General features: G+C 43.0%; 1 protein-coding gene across 4 annotated transcripts in view; it reads right to left on the minus strand.

The window, feature by feature from the left end:
* Positions 1 to 5,988: 5,988 nt before the first annotated feature.
* LOC107225767 (protein groucho) overlaps positions 5,989 to 18,938 on the minus strand; it is a 68,015-nt gene continuing 55,065 nt past the window's right edge. For 2 of the 4 annotated variants that reach the window (XM_046743951.1, XM_046743952.1), the window contains exons 6-11: positions 17,689 to 17,971; positions 13,728 to 13,753; positions 8,436 to 8,579; positions 7,581 to 8,119; positions 6,576 to 7,455; positions 5,989 to 6,483 (exon numbers count right to left, since the gene is read on the minus strand). In XM_046743951.1, coding sequence (XP_046599907.1) covers positions 6,376 to 6,483; positions 6,576 to 7,455; positions 7,581 to 8,119; positions 8,436 to 8,579; positions 13,728 to 13,753; positions 17,689 to 17,971 — 1,980 coding nt within the window. In that variant the 3' untranslated portion in view covers positions 5,989 to 6,375. The remainder of the gene's footprint in view (positions 6,484 to 6,575; positions 7,456 to 7,580; positions 8,120 to 8,435; positions 8,580 to 13,727; positions 13,754 to 17,688; positions 17,972 to 18,938) is intronic. The other 2 variants (XM_046743953.1, XM_046743954.1) reach the window with 2 other exon arrangements.

Consider the following 18,938-nt stretch of genomic DNA (forward strand, 5'->3'; position numbering starts at 1 on the left):
CTTCCCATTTTTCGCTTTTCAACTCCGAGACATCGCTTAGTTGAAATTCTCTACGGGTGCGACGCGAACAAACGAACGTCAATCAGTTCGACAACCGGGCTGCTGTATCCGCATGTCATGTACACGGACATACGTGTTTTTAATTAATCACGGATCGAGGAAAAAACCTCCGATGTTACCTCGCGGAGTGTATAAATCCGTGAAAATATCAGCGTGCGAGGCGTAGAGAAACACAGATGTGCTCTCCCCCGACGGCGGCGTGTAGTCTGCCGGGTGGGATCGGCTCGCTTCGCCCGCCAGTAATTTCGTTATTGTATTGTTGATCCTGCATGCCCACGCATCGACCGCAAAATGCGTTGGGACGGGGCGAGGCGGTAAAGGGCGCGTCGCCCACTCAGCACCGACCTCGGCTCAATTCTGCAACCACGCAACCAGAGATAGATACAGGTACCTGCCAATATCGCCTCTACCTACATCACCTAAGCCTTCCGTCCGGAGATCATTGGGGAATTATGTTAGCACATATGTTCGCAGCATCGTATATTCTACAGACAGGGTGGCCCGTTTCATATAGAACGGTCATAAGTATCTCGAGAATTGATGGGGGGTCTCATCCACCGAGAAAAGTTTCATTTGTCAAGGATACTAGAAAATTATAGCGTAACGAGTGTCGTTATAATAACGGTTCGAGTATTGTTGAAAGTTCGGGAAGAAGTACGAGAAAATTTTGCACGAGTATAATTCTTCAGTGTAATTATTATACTTGGAAATATAAATTTTATGCTCGTTGAAATATTAAGTCTGTTCAGTTTACTACGGTTTTCTTGTCAATATGGGACACCCTGTTGTAACATAGCCATATGGTTTACAGACCGTGCAGCTACTACAGTGCAGGCACTTAATCAGCGCGAACTTATGGAGCGGGAACTTGGAGTGCAGATATTCCGAGACATTTTGCTATGTATAGTGACGTGTCGCGCAGAAATCGAGGCAGGCGTGCGCGTACAGGGTAAAGGGGTAGGCGCGTCTGCACGCACGTTGGAGCGCTGTTAATTTACCGCGGACGCCGTTGGCTTACCGAAGCATTTCGAATCCGTTTATGTGGAACGTAGGTATTCCGTACGTTGTATGGGACTCTCCGCACAATCTAACGCGCTTCAATGAACGCTGGACGAGTCGAGTGCCGTGCGTGACTTTGCTGCGAATTTTTTAAGGGTAATACAACGTAGAACACAACGTGCCTAAACGAACAATTTAGGAATTCATCAGCAAAGAAAGGTACCGCGATGCTGATCGTTGGATACCTGGCCAAATTATTCTTCCATTTTAATTACAGATACATGTATAGCGTCAAATTAACGAACTTATTCTTAACAAGTATAATGTGAAGCTCGTACGCTCATAGCTCATATAAATTAATTGATATTGGCCCAAAACGTTACACTGAGAGAAATTTTTAGTTCCGGTTAGCGCTCAGTTCTTAACTATTTCATTTCTTACCACAATCGAAAAATATAGGTTTAGGTAGAAAATGAAAATAAGTTTTCTAGCTGTTACCGGAAAGTCTAGTATCTGTTACTATTCTTTCTCATTTTGATCACTGTTACTATATTTTCTTGTAACTGTTGCGAAAATTTAATGCTTGTACAACAATAAATTGACGTTAAAGCCTCGTTTAACTAAAAAAGTAGAGTAAACCTCGCAAACTGATTTTGCGTTGCAATTACCAAAAAAGGATCGACGATAGCGCAAAATGGTTACGCGTACCTCGTTTTTCGTTATTCCAACAATATTCAAACAGTTTTTTTAACGATACCTGTTTTACTGAATTTTTCTAGTTACTATAACTATTGAAATTTTTCTCAGTGATACACACCGCATTTTACAAAATATGGGATAAAGGTATATATTCAACAGAAGGATTTGTTACTGAAAAGGCAGCAATTCCATAACATTAAATGCAAACAAAACGAATTTGACACAACTCAAGCAGCGTTGACTTTGTCGTGAAAGCTGCAGCAATATGGTTTATTATTTCCATTTCTTTCAGAAAAAAATGTGAATCTGGATAAAGGATTTCGTTTCATGCTGAAACAGATTGCGTTCGTTCTAAATAGTTTGTTTGAAAAAATCTGGCACGAAAATAAATCCAAGCAACGTGACGATTTTCACACTAAACTATCATTGAAATCCGCGTGCGATAATGTGATTGAGATTTGAGAAGGTATCACTTTTACGGTAAAACTGCACGAACGTCTGATGCAGCATGAGTCTATGTCTGCGTTCCCCTTTCCAATTTCGTGTTTTCTGTTTCTCTTTCTGTGTCATGTAAGCGCACCCGCGCGTTAAATAGAATTACGCGCGATCCAGCCGTTGATTTTAGTGGGTATTCAAACACACCGGATCAGATAGTTGGGTAAATAGAGACTGAACGCGGTTATAGGATCTATGTAACATGCGCGTACCCACAAAGAGGGAAGAGGCGGTGGTCAGAGGTAAGTCGGAGCCTCGGACCGGCCTTTGACGTTCCCTGACCGAATGGCCGCCACCTAAATTGAAGCTCTAAATGCATCGTGAAGAAATACAAACAGCCGAGGTGAAAACCGGTTACGCATCTGTCTAAAACTGAGCTACCGCACGACGCCGTTAGTTCTCGGGGTCCTTTTACCGCACCGCGCGCCGCTGGCTCATCGCCGACCCAAAATTATCACATCCTAAAACGCTTCTGGTTATTACAATAACCACTTTTTAACAGTCTCATGTCAATTATCAATTCCCCGAAGAGTTTCCCAGCATTTCGTGATGCATTTTATGATTTGAATTTGGCGCCAGCCGTCGAGTATAAGCGAGTGTAAATCTTACATAGCATATTGCGCATACTTTAAGCAAAGTGTAGAAGATCGGCAAATTCCTGCTTCGCGGTGAACGTTGACGAAGTTTTAAGTTTGCGGTTGTAACTGTGAAGGCGGTGTAGTATATTGCGTGACAAGGGACGAAAGTTGGCGATTGCGACGAGTATGAAGTTTGCGCCTGAGCGAAGCGACGGCAAAAATCACACGAGTTGCGGTCACCGACTTTTGGCCCGAATCACACACGATAGTTTTTATCACAAGCGAATGAAAAGCGGTGGAGCTTTGCGTGGTAGTTTTGCAGGACGCGAGTGTTCAATTTCTTGACAACACTGAGCTGAAATTCGCTACTTTCGTCCCGCTAAACTGCTACGCAAAGCTCCATATTTCGTGCATGTGTGATAAATAGGAATTTATATAATGCGAGAGTATTTTACTCGTTTTTTCATGCGTGTTTTTCGTACAAAAAGTACCCGTCCCTATGACAGGTAGAGTGAGTCTGCGAATGCATATGCGCGGAGTACAGAAAAGACCACTTTTAACTAGAAGTTGGAACTAGAACTAGAAGTTAAAAGTGGTATTTTCCATACTGTGAGCATGCGCTGTTACAAATAAATCTGGTAGTACGCGACCCTAACCTCAATTTTGTGCTTTGTAAAGAAACGCGTAACATACTCTTGTTCTATATAAATAATCGTGTGTAACAAGAAGGCAGCAGCCTTTTCGCCTCGCGTATTTGTAATATTCTTCTTCGGCTCACCTGCGACTCATATTGCAACCCGAAAAGACCAAGTTTACCTCCTTATTACACAATGCACTATTTCTCCGCTTACGGTCAAATATCAATATTTCTAATATTATTTGAAACCATTAGCTATTTCGAGTTTGCTTGTTCCCACAGTTTGAAGTTGCAGAGTTAGTCTCATGCGTCATATATCAGGACAACTCTGCAATGTACGATATTGATAAAGGTTGTGAATGAATTGCTTTTGAATGAAAAAGAAAAAACATAAATTACAGAAGAAAACTAATTCCCGGAAAAACTATTATTATTGCAAAAAGGTCCGGAAGTGTAAAGATTAGAACATTCATGGAAAGACGTTACACCAATCTTCGCGATTTGAGCGTCAAGAGATTCGGAATAAGAATAGACAGTGAGAATAACCTGAAATGTAGAAAACCAACAATCAAAAGATGGCGACAGAAATCCAAAGCCCGGGTAACATTGAGCGTATATATCGTATGTAACACGTGTGCGTGCGTATGGAAGACGACGAGCGGTAATAACGTAATTGTTACTTGTACGTACGTATTTTGTGGAAGTTTCTCTCTCCCTCTTTCTCTTTCACTCTCGTACCTGTCAAATTAGCGGTAACAACTAATAATAGGCATATTCAGCCGGGGGTATGATATTCAAAACACGCGGCATCCACTATGCTTGTAGATAGATATAGTGTGCATACGTCTATCGTAAATGTATGTACGCTTCGCACGCATATTATTATCATCATTCTCTTTATTATCATTATTATTATCATGCAAATACGCGCGGCGCAGGCAATAAAGCTGACGGGGTGGAGTGGAGAAGCGCATATGCAAAGCGTTCGTATGTATATGTTCGTATCCGCTAACCGGCGTTATAACAGGAATATATGCATTATACATATATATACACACGCTGCGATGGTGATGAACCTTCCATTGAATGCGCGAGCTGGCGGCGTGCATGCACGACATTACTAATTATAATTCTAATCTACATTCCTATATATACATATATATATATATATATACATACACCTGTCTATACGTATCGTATTTTACTTACCTATAGGCAGCCCGTGATGTGACACCGTTAGCATACTCGCAGAATATCAATCCTTCGAAGATCTAGAGTCCTGCGCCAATATGCGATTTGCTCTGATTGGTTCCTCTATATTCAAAGTCGAGCGGCGAAATCAAAATAAGTATAATCGATTCGCTCTAATTGGTTTCTCCAATACACGATCCCAAATCGCAGAAAAGATTACAAGTCTGTATCCACAGGGAACTCTGCCGCAGGCTGCTGATACTGCTGTGACGATACGCTGTGCGCAGTTGTCTTCGGTGGTTGATGGGTTTCGTTTGACCTCCTGATTGCCCCAATAGAAGACAATTTAGTCTAGAGCTACACGGCGTTCACACGAGGGATAAAAATGGGAGGGTTTATCTTCGGAAGTGAGACTAGACTAGGGTTATGTTCAATAGTGAACCGTACCGTTTCGAACCAGATGAAATAAGATGATACCTGCTTACGCGAGTATATTATTCCAAACGAATTTTGTAATATCAAAATCTTTTTATCCTGCAGCCTGTTGTGCAGAAATAATTTTCAAGTTACAAATATTTAGCGACAAATACCCGAAGTTTAAAACTAACCGAAGCTACGAAGGATATGTTTAGGAATTATTTGGCTCGCTGCTTGAAACGTTGGTTACAGAATAAACATGGCAGTCATTGACACACTTACAATCCCATTACGCCTGTACGAGTCTTTGCAATGCCACTGGTTGTGAAGCACTATTTTATGCCAAAGACGATTATGGCAATAATTATACTTAGTTCCTAATTCGCGTTTCGTTCGCTGGCCTACAAAATAGCTAAAATTTTACCGAATAGAGCTAAAACTATTTTGCAAAGGTCGCGATGCAAATTGGAAGTAATTATTTTCAGTAGGCTTCAAAAACTAGTGTAAAAAGAATTAGATAGATTCGAGATCCCTAGGAATTTTACGACCCACGGTGTTGGATGAGCACCATTTGCGCTACCGGCTGCGCGCTTAGGGCTGAGCAGAAAACAAAAAAGAGTCTGCGGCGGATGGCCAGCAATGCAAGCGGTGCTCATTCAACACCGTGGGTAGTAAAGTTCCTAGGGATATCGAACGTGTCGGAATCTATCCAAGTCTCTGTACTTTCTAGGATTTTTGCAATCCTATATTTCTGGTTGCGAAATCCTCAATTTGATTAATAAATTCTGAAATGTTACTTTTTGCAATAGTTCAAGGCCGAAAATTTTAGTATCTGGAGTAAGAGTTGTACTGTAAAATATCAGGACGAGGAGTGGTAATGGGAGATAAAATTTTTCAATAATTCTTATCGTCATTATTATTATTTTTATTATTCATATCATGATCACAATCATTATTCTCATCATTTTCATTGTTCTGTCCAGACGTATGAGTATGACGTAAACAAATATTTACACTTCGAATTTACCTCCGCGGAGTAGAAAAATATGATAGCATGTATGATGTAATTTATATACAAAATGTACATATGTAACGTCAACTTGTATTAATAATAGTATTTATATCCATGTATATATGTATAAGTGTTGTATTAGTATGTATAACTAATAGTGTATTTACAATAGACTCGGACATCTTGAGATCTTGCTGGAAGGATTTCTTTCTTTCACCTGTTATTCATAGATTTTTCTTCTTTTTTTTCAAGTATGCATGCTATAGTGGGCAAGGGAATACTTGGGTTCAGTACATCACTTCGTAGACCGTCGCTTTCTTGTCACCGGATCCTGTAACGATGTACTTATCGTCGGCGGAAATGTCACAGCTCAACACCGACGAGGATTCCTTAGACTGTAGAAAATGTAGAATCCCGTAAGATTAGAAAACTGGTTAGCGGACGAAAGAAAAAAAAATCACAGTAATTCTAACTTCCGTCAATTTACCTGAAAGATGGACGCTCCGTAGGGCGTACGCCAGGCATTCAGAAGGTTGTCTTTTCCAGTGGAGACAAACCACTTCCCGCAGGAAGCAAATCTGAGTGACAGGACGCAGGACTCGTGAAGGTGCAACTGATACTTGTCGGGTTTTGTTGCGTGGAGGACTTCGACGTTAGAATTCTCCATACCAACGGCGAGCCACTCCCCGGTTGGACAGTATCCCAGGGAGAATATCTGGGACGTAAAGTCGTGCTGCTGGAGTTGCCTGCCTTCTCGGAGGTCCCAGGATCTGACGGTGTTGTCGAGACCTCCGGTCCAGAGCTTTGAACCGTCGGCGGATATATCAATGCACGAAGCGCCGTCCGTGTGTCCTTGGAACTGTCGGACAAGCGTCTGGTTTTGGAGGTCCCAGACCGCGATGTTTCCGTCGCTGCAGCAGCTGAAGCAGACCTTGGAGTCCGGGGAGATAGCCAATGCGTAACAGGCCGGTGCTGACGAGGTGAGCTCGGCCTTGATGCGGGGCGTGGGACTCGCCAGGTCCCATATGCTGAGCTGACTCGCTTCCCCGCCGACTATCAAAGTCCGACCATCCGGTAGGAGCTTCACCGATCTGATGTAGTTGTCCCTCTGAAGGCAGTCGAGCTGCGAGACGGGCTTCACGTTTCCGCTACCACCCTGCCCGATGTCCCAGACCTTGACGCACCCCTTGCCTCCGGTGTAGACGTACTTGGTGGGATTCGATATCGTCACGGCGCATACGACCTCACCGTGCGTCAGAGTGTTTATCTGACGCGCATGCCTAGGTATGCCGGGACCGATCAAGGCGTCCGGGGGAAAAGGGACCGGCTGCATCTGACCCTCACTGGAAACGTGGAAACTGTACGCCCTAAAAAAATCATCCGACTCCGCATCAAGAGAGAATCCCTCCACCTAAAGGAAGACTCGAATACCGCGCACGCGGCACCGACCACCGAGGGAAACCAGGACTGGGAAATATTCAAATATACTCACGGCTTGCCACCAGGCACTCCCAACGATCCCATCGGCGCTCGCATTCCCCCGTGAGGATCGTAGAGCTGCTGCGGCGGCGGTCTGGGCGCCGCATACCCGTTGTACGCCAGCATGTCGACGTGGGGATGCTGAGCGGTCGGGGGAAGGTGATGAGGCGGCGGTCCTGGTGGATAGTGCGGGGGATAAGCGCCGGGAACTCCGGACGGCGGTCCCTGCATCATTTTCCCCGATCCAGAGGGTTTCGATCCGCCGCCCGAGCCGGAGGTTGGGGTCATAGGTTTCGATATCGGTGTCGTGGTCTTCTCTCTGTCGTCCATCTTCTTGGCCGACGGTGTGCTGGCGTTGCTGCTCGTACCGCTCCTCGGCGAGTGCGGTGGGGCCTCCTTCTTCACCTGGCCGCCCATCGGGACCGAGGACGAGCCGATTTTGTCGAGACCATTTTCTCGCGGCGAAGACGTGCCGTTTACTGCTGGGCTGACCGGACCTTCGCTAGCGTCATCGACCACCAGGTCCTGGTCACTCTTTTCACCGTCACTCTGCTGCAGAACGGAAATACAGAAATCGGATATGAGAATGCGCCGTGCATAAGAAGCAGAACTGTGGACGTGATCTGTGTGCGGTACGTTGGTTCTACTCTGTCTTCGTCGCGACGATGCGACGACATCCGATGCGATCTTGGCACGGTAGTTTAAACAATGAAGTTGGCCGGAGGGAATGTCAACTAGGCCCTGGTATTATAGGTTCTACATACAGGTACTCTCAGGTAGTTGGCAAGGACGGGAGGTGGGGAGAAGAGGATGGAAGGGAAGGGAAGGGAAAGGACTCGTCGCGGTAAGAATAATGGTGTATACGTACGTGGGCCATGTCTTTTTCTTGTTCCTTCTTCATCTTCTTGACGTGCATCTGGTGCTCGTGGTGGTTCTGAGAGTGGTGGGAATGATGCTGGTCAGGTGGACTCCTGGGCCGACTGTACTTGTCCCCAGGCGATATGGAACTTCTCTAAAACACATGAGACGCATCCATGCTTTCGAGAAGTGGCTTTTTGAACAGCGTCTATGTACTAAACTACTTCGGCGATATTATTATACCCACGACAAGGCGCGAGTCCAACAGTGTTTATACATGATCTTGTCATCAAGACGCGTTTATGGACACTGGTGAAAGTGTTTTATACCGTGAAGTACACGCGTTGGCGTGTTACTTAAGGAGGCGATCTTAAGAGTTGTTGCTTTTATATATATATATATAAAATTGCTAAGAGATGATGTTTTAGCCTCTGTCGCTTTCAAACAATGCTATCAACACTGCTCGAATCCAAGTACATTTTTTGTGAGAGTCATTAGTTTGATCACTGTTGTAACGCAGAGAACGTTCGAAAGCTTTGGACATTCCAAGTACCAGATATTAAGAGTTCGTGCGAAATGACTTACCTAAAAGACAACAATTAGTGCCAATCTTATTTCTTAGAAAACGTGAAATCATATGTATACATGAAATCAGATTTTGGTTTTGAGCAAAAATAATGGATTTGAAAACTGGGAAAATTTACAAGATCCCTCCGTTGAGGAGGTTTAGATTCATAGCTGCCGCGTGATAATTCTCATTTTTCCGTGTCAAGGATTAATTTTTGTAAATGCGAATAAAAGTGAAACTTGTTTCATTAAGTGAAATCCTAGCTTCGGACAAGTTTTAAAAATCGTTCAATCCAATTTGAAATGCCTTATATATTGTTGCAAACGTTGCAAAAGGCTCGATTATTTTTAGTAGGTAGATCCACGAGAAGGTGTCTCACGGCATATCGTAGAAAAACTACTTGATTTGTAATTGCTTTTCCGTGGTTTTTTTGCTTCCCTGTAACAGACACGCACGCGTTAAAAGAACTCCACTTTTTCTAGAGTATAGAGAGTCGTATATCCTCTTGACTGTTATCCATAAAGATTCAAAAGAACGATTCGAAATTCCGATGGTATCTCAGACCGTCGATATATTCTCTGAAATATCAACACCATATCGATATTATTACTGCGGTATCGGTAGGCTGAAACCGGGCAGGTTTAATGCGCGCGTTCGCCGGTGCCAATTACGATTTAATTGCCTGCTCATAAGATTTATTGCGCTACTGCCCCGTGACTGTTGTCCATGGTGCTGGAAGCAGGCGGGTACGTACAGGAAGACGCGCAGGTGTGGGTACCGACAAAAACTCAGGTGAGTAAACGCGCTAAGGCTTTAACGGCTCGCAGCTTACGTCCGTCGATCCGATGGGATCAGACACTGATTGGCTCACGCGTTCCGTGAACTCCGTAAAACGTCTACGATTTATTCGCCGCGTCGTGCCTTCATGCTCTCAACTGGACTTGACTCGACCCAACCTCAAACCTCGGCAATTGCTTAATGGGATTCGGAAATTCCACCCACGGCACGACGTTCGCTAAATTCGATCTTTGTTTCGTTTCACGGTTTCTCTGCATCCGCATACATACGAGCAAGACTTCTCATAATCGTGTGCGAGTGAAGCATGAAAGATCGTCGAAGATATTACTTATACAATTTAAATATGTAGATCTTTCTAGATGTAGTTCCATGTATACCAATAACCCTGGATGTCAATTGAAAAGAAAAATCTAACGGTATTCGTAAGGTTCAGCCTTTAATGTGATATCGCAACATTTCCAAGATTTTCCTCAATTTTGAAATGATTGGATCAGCAGAAATATATGATCGACGAAACGCAAAGAGTACAAAATAATTCCGCAACCCGACAATGTTCACATAAATCTGCATATGTAAATAAGGCAAACTACATCATTTGCCGTAGAGAATTACTTTCCGATTCAACAACGAAGTTGTTCTGATCGTGTACCCTGTGTGTATCCACGGAAGTTAAAAAGTCTCATGCGGAGGATAGAGTCGTAGCAGAGCGGAGAGGTTAGCACGTCTCCGCGGCAGTGTCAAGCAGAGTGCAGAGGTCGAGGGGTTCAAAGGGCATCCGACACGTAGACGTACCGACGTTTGCGCTTTTTTTCAATTAATCAACCGACCCAACCAACGCGCGGACGAACCCGGCGAAACCCGAGCCTGAACCATGTAACGGAGGACGATAATGGAGCTCGGAATGTCCGCATGTAGACACAGCGGATACCGCGGCACTCGCGTCAGGTGCGTGTCTTCGTGTCGGTGTGTAATACGTGGGTGTTGATAGTGATAAAAATACAGAATGCCTATGTGCGCCGACTGAAGGAAGGGTCCTGGGAGAGGCAACAATGATTACAGGGTGCAGAAGAGCCTTCCTGCCTGTATATAATACGCAGGGCAGAGATGAGCCGTCGAGTAGATGAAGAGGAGAGGAGAGGAGAGAAGAGATGGAAGAAGAGGCATGCTATGGACGAGAGGACAGAATGAGAGGGCGGTCAGGGGCGGGACGCGGTCTCGAGGTGATCACAGACGAGGACGCTAACCCGTAATACCTACCTATCTTCTCTCCCCGTCTCCTCTGCCTTCCTCTCACTCCCCGATTTCTGTCCGTGATCTCTTTCCTCCGACCCTCTCTGGTCTCCTCTGTTCGCTCCGAGGTCCCTATAGAAGTTGCGCCCCGAGTTTTTCTTCCCCCCCCCCCTTCCCCGACCGTTCCCGTCCCCTATTCCCATTCTTCTTTACTTTTTACTTCATTTTTTTTTTTTATTTTATATACCGCGGCCTCTATTTGTTCTCGTTCGATTATAGAGATTGAAGCTGTAGGCCCGGTAATGGATAGATCACGAGACTATCTATAGAGTCCCTTGTACCATTTGTAACCAAGTCGTGACTGGGCCAAATCGATCCACGTTTATTTCGGCCTGGTTCGGACGGCGGCGGCAGCGGAGATGATGACGATGAATTCCACCGTACCGATAACCCATTACCTCGTAAAGCTATGCGGCGAGCTACGAGGCTCGGTCTCATTGTAGGCGGTGTACGGTTAATTTGGTACAGCGTTATACAGATGAATATCTGCTCGGTTAAACTTCTGGTATGATTCTGCCTAATTACCGCTTCGAGAAATTAAATCCAGGTGTCGCGTTGCTTCGATTGCAAGTTATATTTCATAAAACGTATACAATATTACACATATACATGTATATACAGCTGAACATTCGGCGACTGTCACGAAGGTTACCACAGAACCAAAGACTTGATATGAAACATCTGAGATTCGACGAAAATAAAAATTCATTCGCGATGAAGTAAAATTCGTAATGATGCTTTGGAAACAAGCTAACAGTTCTCGATCATAATTTGAACAATAATTTCGCCCGCATGGCCACCACGGATCCGAGGACACCACCGGCCGAAGCTATTGCCGCGAGATGCACTCCGAGAAACAGTAAACTGTAATTGTGCATAACCGTAAAGATTGTGACGTTTCGACGGACGTATGAAAAATGCGAGCGAGCGGAGATATATAACTGAATTAAAATTTTTGCAGCGGTAAGCCAGTGCTTGCCAAAGTCCCGAGTCATGTCGTACGATGCAAGTTAAAACGTATATCAGCTGCCGCTGAGAGAACGGTTACGGTCCCGGCAAACCACGCATCAGACATTGCCGAGCAGCCAAAGATCAAACCTTTGATCGCGCAGCACCGAAATGACAGACCAATTGCCAACGTGAAATATGATGAGAAGAACGCCAAGGAAGGTCTGAGCAAGACCGTTAAGATTGGCAACAGATTGAAAAAGATCCTGCGCAAGATTCCAGCGTGAGTTCTGTGTCGTTTGGATGTACTCTATGTATACATATGTTGCATGCAATTAGAACTTGCTTTTCTGTACGAAATCCTGCTGTGACGACTTTGAGCACGACGACGAACTTTCAGCATTTTATACACGGTACGCCGGTGAGCAAAGTACGCGATTCGTTACAGTCGGCTTTCAGGATTTTTGAAACCTACTTCAGTCCGTTGACGATGTCTCGTCGATGATAGGTAGACGAAAATAAACGAATTATCAGTTTGCAGTATGATGATTGGCTCGTTGTAGATAACCCCGTGAGTCGAAACCTGGTGTAAGAGTTTCAGAACTTTGTCAAAAAACCATTTATCGGATGAATAAAAAATATTTTTACAAAAAATTTGTTGAAAAAGATATTAGAATATTTGTCAAAAAAGTGTAATTTTTTTTTGTTTGTTTCGATCACACTTCTCTTTTCAAATCATTGACGATCGGTTTCTTTTTTTTTTTAGGAAACAAAAATACAGTAAATATTTAACCAGGCGGATTCCTCTCCTTCGCTTTAAGAAAATTCGTATCGTATCGAATTTTATATATTACAGGGGAATCGGTATGGGTGATCCGTCTGTGGCTATCGCTGAAAAGGCTGGTAAAACCCCGGAGAAAAGAGGAGCAATATTTTCGTACGAAGCGAGGGATTTGTACTATGAGAAAAGGGCTGCGTTAGCTGTAACAAAAGACGCCAAGGTTCGTTTGCGGCAAAGCCTCGGGAAATTCACCATCTTATTGTCTACCACTACTTTGCTTCACGTACCTACAATAGAACTACATCTGCAGAATCGTGTATTTAGAATTTTAAGGCTTTTCATTTCTGATTTGTTATTTATTTGACTGCCGTCTAGGACGAAAAATGGTATTCGGCAGCGGCAACAGCAGCTAAAAATCAGATCTCCGCAGCATCTAGCGACTTTACACCGATTTGGGAGTAATTTTCTGCTCAATCACAATTCCGAATATTACGTTATATTCTACTTCGTGGATTAATCGAATGGAAAAAAGTGTTAAACGTCGATCTGTATAAATGAATCATATAGATATAATTTTCCGTAAAATTGCAAGTATACGGTACTTGATCTAACAAATTACGAAAGGGTGGAGCTATTCGTCGTGTTTATAGGAAGCTTTGTAACCCTCTGCGAGAAATAATTTTTTTATTTAGCAGTCGAAGTCACGGGCACGTGAAGCTCACCGCAGTTTTCTCGATACGAGCGTATACGGACGAAGCTTAAAAAAAAAAAAAAAAAAAAATGAATAAATTGACGAATAAAAAAAATCCCCCCCAAAAAAATTACGTCCGTCTCTCTCCGTTTCTCTCGCTATTCTAACACTTGCCAGTCGCAACTATTGTTTACACAAGCAATCAATAATTGTGGTATATACTCACGTGTCTCTCCTCGGCGGAACTCATTCCTGTAACAGAAATGAAAAAGAAACATTAATATAAAACGAGGCGCTAAATGACAGAGTACAACGCGCATCGATGTAGAATAATTATATTGCGTGGGTAACTTTCGTGCGTATATTCGACGAGTATTTAAATTGACCAATGCCTAGTTATTCGGGCGTGTTTTGCGTTGTGTTCGCCGGCAGGGTGAGAGGGGCGACATTTTAGAGAGAACACTAGGTTTGCGAGCGTGTCTAATACGTATACAAGCTACACCTACCGGGTACGGACGCACGGCTCGTACAAAATGTCAATAACATTGAGCATACATCGGCCATGCCTCGTTCCCCGGCGATTGCATTCATGCATATTTATATTTCATAACAGGGCATATTTCTCGTGGATGGGGTCGCGAACGGCGCTGGGGAGGGTGGATGGAACGGGGGCGGAACTGTGAAGGGTGGAATATAAAACGTAATATACACTCTGAAACGGGATATTGTTTGGATATTTTGCAAACAAACTAGTGTGTATATTCATTTAATGCATTTCTCGACCCCACGGCCGGGGATCGGAACAGCCGGATGGACGATCACCGGTGAGCCGGACTGAAGGCTGTCGCAGATCGTTACATATAACCTATATACCTACATTATATATCTATATCCAGTATTCAGCCGGCCCTCGCATTGCCTGGATTCTATTTTACCCCGGGCGATTCATTTGCGCACCTCACACCCTCGTCGCCAATTTTTAACCGACGATTCGTACGACGTGTAATAATTCCGTCGGCCGATGATGCATGTTGTTGAAATTGTAAATATACGATTTTAATATTAGCTTCAAACAAATCCCGCCTCGACGAAAAAGAATTTTTATTATATTTTTTATTTATATATCTTCATCCGCCCCACTGCCACTTCACCGTTTGATGTGATTCTCATACACGCAATCTAATGCAAATCTAAAGACGAGTAATCAGTTTATTTAAGTTTTTTTTTCTTAGCTCCTGTTTATGTTCAACAAGAACAAGTGAAAAATACGTTGCAAATTGACACAGCGTAGCATAAAGTTAATGTCGAAGTATCTCGTGAACATTGCCGGTAGAAACAAGAAAAAAAACATAAACACTAACCAGGATCGGCCTAGTGAGGCTTTTTGATTCGCAATCTCTGATCAGAGGGAAATAACAATCGAACGATAAGTCGAACGATGAAATTTGGTTTCAACGCGATCGTCGAGTATCGCACAGGCGCCACGTGTTCGTCCACGGATCTTCTCAATGTCGTGTGAAATACCAGCTACGCGGGGTGGATTTCTCTGCACCGATGGAAGAACACGTGGAGGTACAGCAGCTTCTGGGATCCAGAGCTAGTTGCTGGCGCAAGGCTCTAAAACTTCACAGATTGGTGACATTCCTCGGATTCGCAGAGAAGCCCGTCCTCGAATTGCGCGAGGTATTCCGTGCCCTTCGTACGGTATGATCAGAGGTTTGTACGTGTTACGTCCCGCGTTCCCGAGCCCAAGAAGAAGTGCCTGTCTACCCGCCACTTGGCGCGACGCTTCTCTGGAAGCATCTCGCTCTTCCGGGACGTCCAAGGAATGCGAAGCGTCGTCTCGGCGGCAGGCATCCCCTTTATTCATCCAGGATAACGAGCCTTCGCAGCTCCGAAGTAACGTGGCTTAGGGGTGTTTAATGCGAAGTGGTTTAAGCGGGCAATCCGTCTTGAGAGTTTGAAATTGAAACTATTGATATGGATCGGCAGTCATTGCGTGCGTGGGTATCTTTAAATACAGCAAAAGTCAACACCTGTGCGATTATTGTAATTATTACCGGAGGAACATTTTTAAACTGGGGCACATTTACGTAAGGCATTTTTTGGCGATCCACTGGTATAAGAACCAAGGTATACCAGAACGATATTGTGCGTCACGTAAACTATACTTTGGTTCATTTTGGTACCTGTACTCAACGGCTCGCCAAAAAATGACTTTTGTAGAAGCTTCGAAGAACCGATCAGATCGAAGCGCCATCTGGCGAACCTGTAATAAGTTGGCCATGCGAGTAGAGCAATATTCCATCTCGTGGTCATTCTGAGTATCCAAATCTAGATATTCGTCATATTTACATTATTTTTACAACTTACAAAGGGACGTCGCGTTGTTCCAGTATAAAGGAATTAAGTATTTTCCCACACAGTATGGAGTCACATTAAATTTTTTTTTCACGAAGTTATAAAGTACTTAAATTTTCATTCATTATACGGTTTACAGTTAATTAAAGCTATAAAATCGTATATACAGCTTTATTTACATACTAAACTTTCTCTTGGCCTTGTATTACTCGTGGTACGATCAATTTCGCTGTGTACCTACACTTGTATTGAACATACGAGTGACTCAAAAATCAAACTAACGTAAGCGAAATAATTAAATAACAACCGATGACTTTGTGCGAAACTCATATTTTCAATTACTGATTAATTTTTTTTTTTCGGTCACGCGATGATAAATGATCGGATCTTTGAACGTTCAAGTAGAATCTTACGCCGTCTTTAAAGCATTACGGAATATAATAAACTTGGTCATGCGAATAGTCGAGAACGGTAAATAATTCTCATTGAAGCATGGACGTCGAAAACAAAGCACTAATTAAATTCAGCGGGAAATCGGCATCTGCCATCGGCAATCTGACCTGAGTACATTGGTTAATTTTAACAATTAATTAGCTACTAAATCGATTTTCAGGGAGACTCTTCAATTTCGTTCCAACTTCGGTAAATGACAGATTATATTGAAGCCCCGATACACCCGTGAATTCAAAAGAATAATCAGGTTCATGGTCAATTCTAAAAACAGTACTTGCGTTGTTCTTTTGCTCCATGGAGAAACGACATTTGTCAATAATATCACAATGTTAGAAATGCGAAAATATTCTACAGAAGTCCGCATCATTTTGTGGTTTTAATTTTACACTAATCGGTATGGACTTTTATTGACACCGTGAATTTTCTGACAGTGCATAGGGTCCAACGTGAAAAACTGAATTATACTATTTTTTCACCTCATAATTCATTAATCTTAATTTACCGATTCAAGAGAGATAAAGTGTTACACAGTTAGTTAGTTAGGTAGGCGATAATGCCGTAGGCGAAGTTAAGATTTATACCTTGAGAGAGACGCACGCTTGTATTTTCTTTCACAATCAGCCATGCTGAAATGTAAGAAACATGATACAACACTCTGTTTGAAAAACGAGATTATACATACAATTTGATGTTTTCCACCAACTGTCTCGTTATTTTTTCCCTATCTAAGCGCTGTTACGATTATCTATCGCGATTAGCGGTAAAGCGTTTTTTGCCTTACATTAAATAAACTTGTACGCAAGAAACTTGTATGCAATAACTGTAGATGAATTTTTTCAAGCTTTCGCTTCCCTCGTTAGGCTTTGCGATCCGTACCAAATCCCGGATTACGTATACCGATACGTTGTAGGTAAGTGAACAAATGATTGAAAACTCGCCTCAGCTTGTTTTTGTAATTTTTCAACAAGCAACGTTTTCATTGCGCATCTTTTTTCTTTTTTTTTTATCTATTTCGTAAAAACGCTGCAATCTCGATAGGCCAAGTTTTCGAAAATCAGACCGTTGGAACTGTGAATAAAGTTCTACATAAAATCCTACCAATTGACATAATGCGCTCATAAATATACTTGAACAATTAATTAATTAATACAACAAACAAATTCTTTTCAAAACGACATAATATCAAGTCATTTTCAAAAATGAAATCAATTTTCACTAGATTGTTCCCACGACTTTCGAACATTGTCGACAAGTGAAAGTGAGGAATTTTGGTTCCAATTTCGTTTCTAGCTCCAGCAGAGGTAACTCGATTCGACATTCACAACAGGAGAAACTCTGCGTAGAAATGAGTAAATGGAGAAGAAATAACTTACCACCGTTGCTCTTCATATCGTCTGGCTGTCCTCGATGATGATCGGACTTCCCAAGGATGGAGAGAGGGTGACCGCCGCTTCCCCCAGGCGCCGCTCCGGCCACCGGAGGCAGACCCAAACCCTGGAGCAGAGCGGCTGAGGCGGAAGTTGGCACGGGGATTCCCGGACCTGGGCCGAGGCCGGGAAGCCCAGGCAATCCGGGGTGAGGTCCCATCGCTGCACTGGGAGGCAATTGCTGGGCCTGCATTTGCTGAAGAAGTCTGGGAATGTCGGGCCTCTGTTGCTGAAAAGCGTTGTTTTAAATAAGTCACAGAAGGCGGGCGGATTTCATCGTCAGTTAATATCTAAGAAGCTAAAAAATTACTTAAACTGCTTGAAAATTCGCTAATTTTTAGCGAACTTATACCTTTGTTATATACTTCATATACCTTTCAGATAGTTTACGTAACGTGGATTTTACAAAGGGTTGAAATTGCGACATATCATTTCTGACAGTCTGGATTATCGAAGTACTACAAGGTTATTACGGACGGTGAATTAGTGTTTTATGGAAAATAGAGAAAACTTGAATGGATCCCTCTCGTAGATTTGAAACAGGGGGCTAAATGAATCTTTTCGAAAATAATGAAAAATTGACAATAAACAGGTTACGCAAAGTGTATTGACGGTTGTATAATTAATCCAACTGATCAGATTTGTATTGACGTTAATAATTTATGAGGTTGCAGTTGGTAATGTTAACGTAACGAAACTTGGCGAGAAAGACCATCATTTTCCAACTAATTAAGGATATTCGCTGAAAATGCGCACAGTTACGCTGACGTTAAGGGGATGCCCTGGTGGATTTCGAATTTGACGTATAAATCTCCAAATATCGACAACAACATATCTCGAACGCGAAAAAGGACTTAACAGCCCCATTCTATACGCAATTCTGAACAAAAGCACTCCAATACATTTTCATTTGCCACGGAAATAAAGAAATAGCATCGATTCTACGAAAAAGCAATAGTAAATTCGTCGATTTCATGCCATTTCTTTATTTCTGACCCAAATCACAATGTATTGAAGTGGTTTTTTGTTCAGAATTGCGTATAGAACGGGGCTGTTAGTCCACTTTCGCGTTTAAGATACGTGGACATTGTTATTTAAATATATATACGTCAACGTTGAAATCGATTAGGGCACGCCCTTAAAATAACTACACTCTCCTAATAATTTGTACACTCGATTAATTACATCTGCACAAA

This window comes from Neodiprion lecontei, chromosome 6 (assembly GCF_021901455.1).
Source record: "Neodiprion lecontei isolate iyNeoLeco1 chromosome 6, iyNeoLeco1.1, whole genome shotgun sequence".
Classification (NCBI taxonomy): domain Eukaryota; kingdom Metazoa; phylum Arthropoda; class Insecta; order Hymenoptera; family Diprionidae; genus Neodiprion; species Neodiprion lecontei.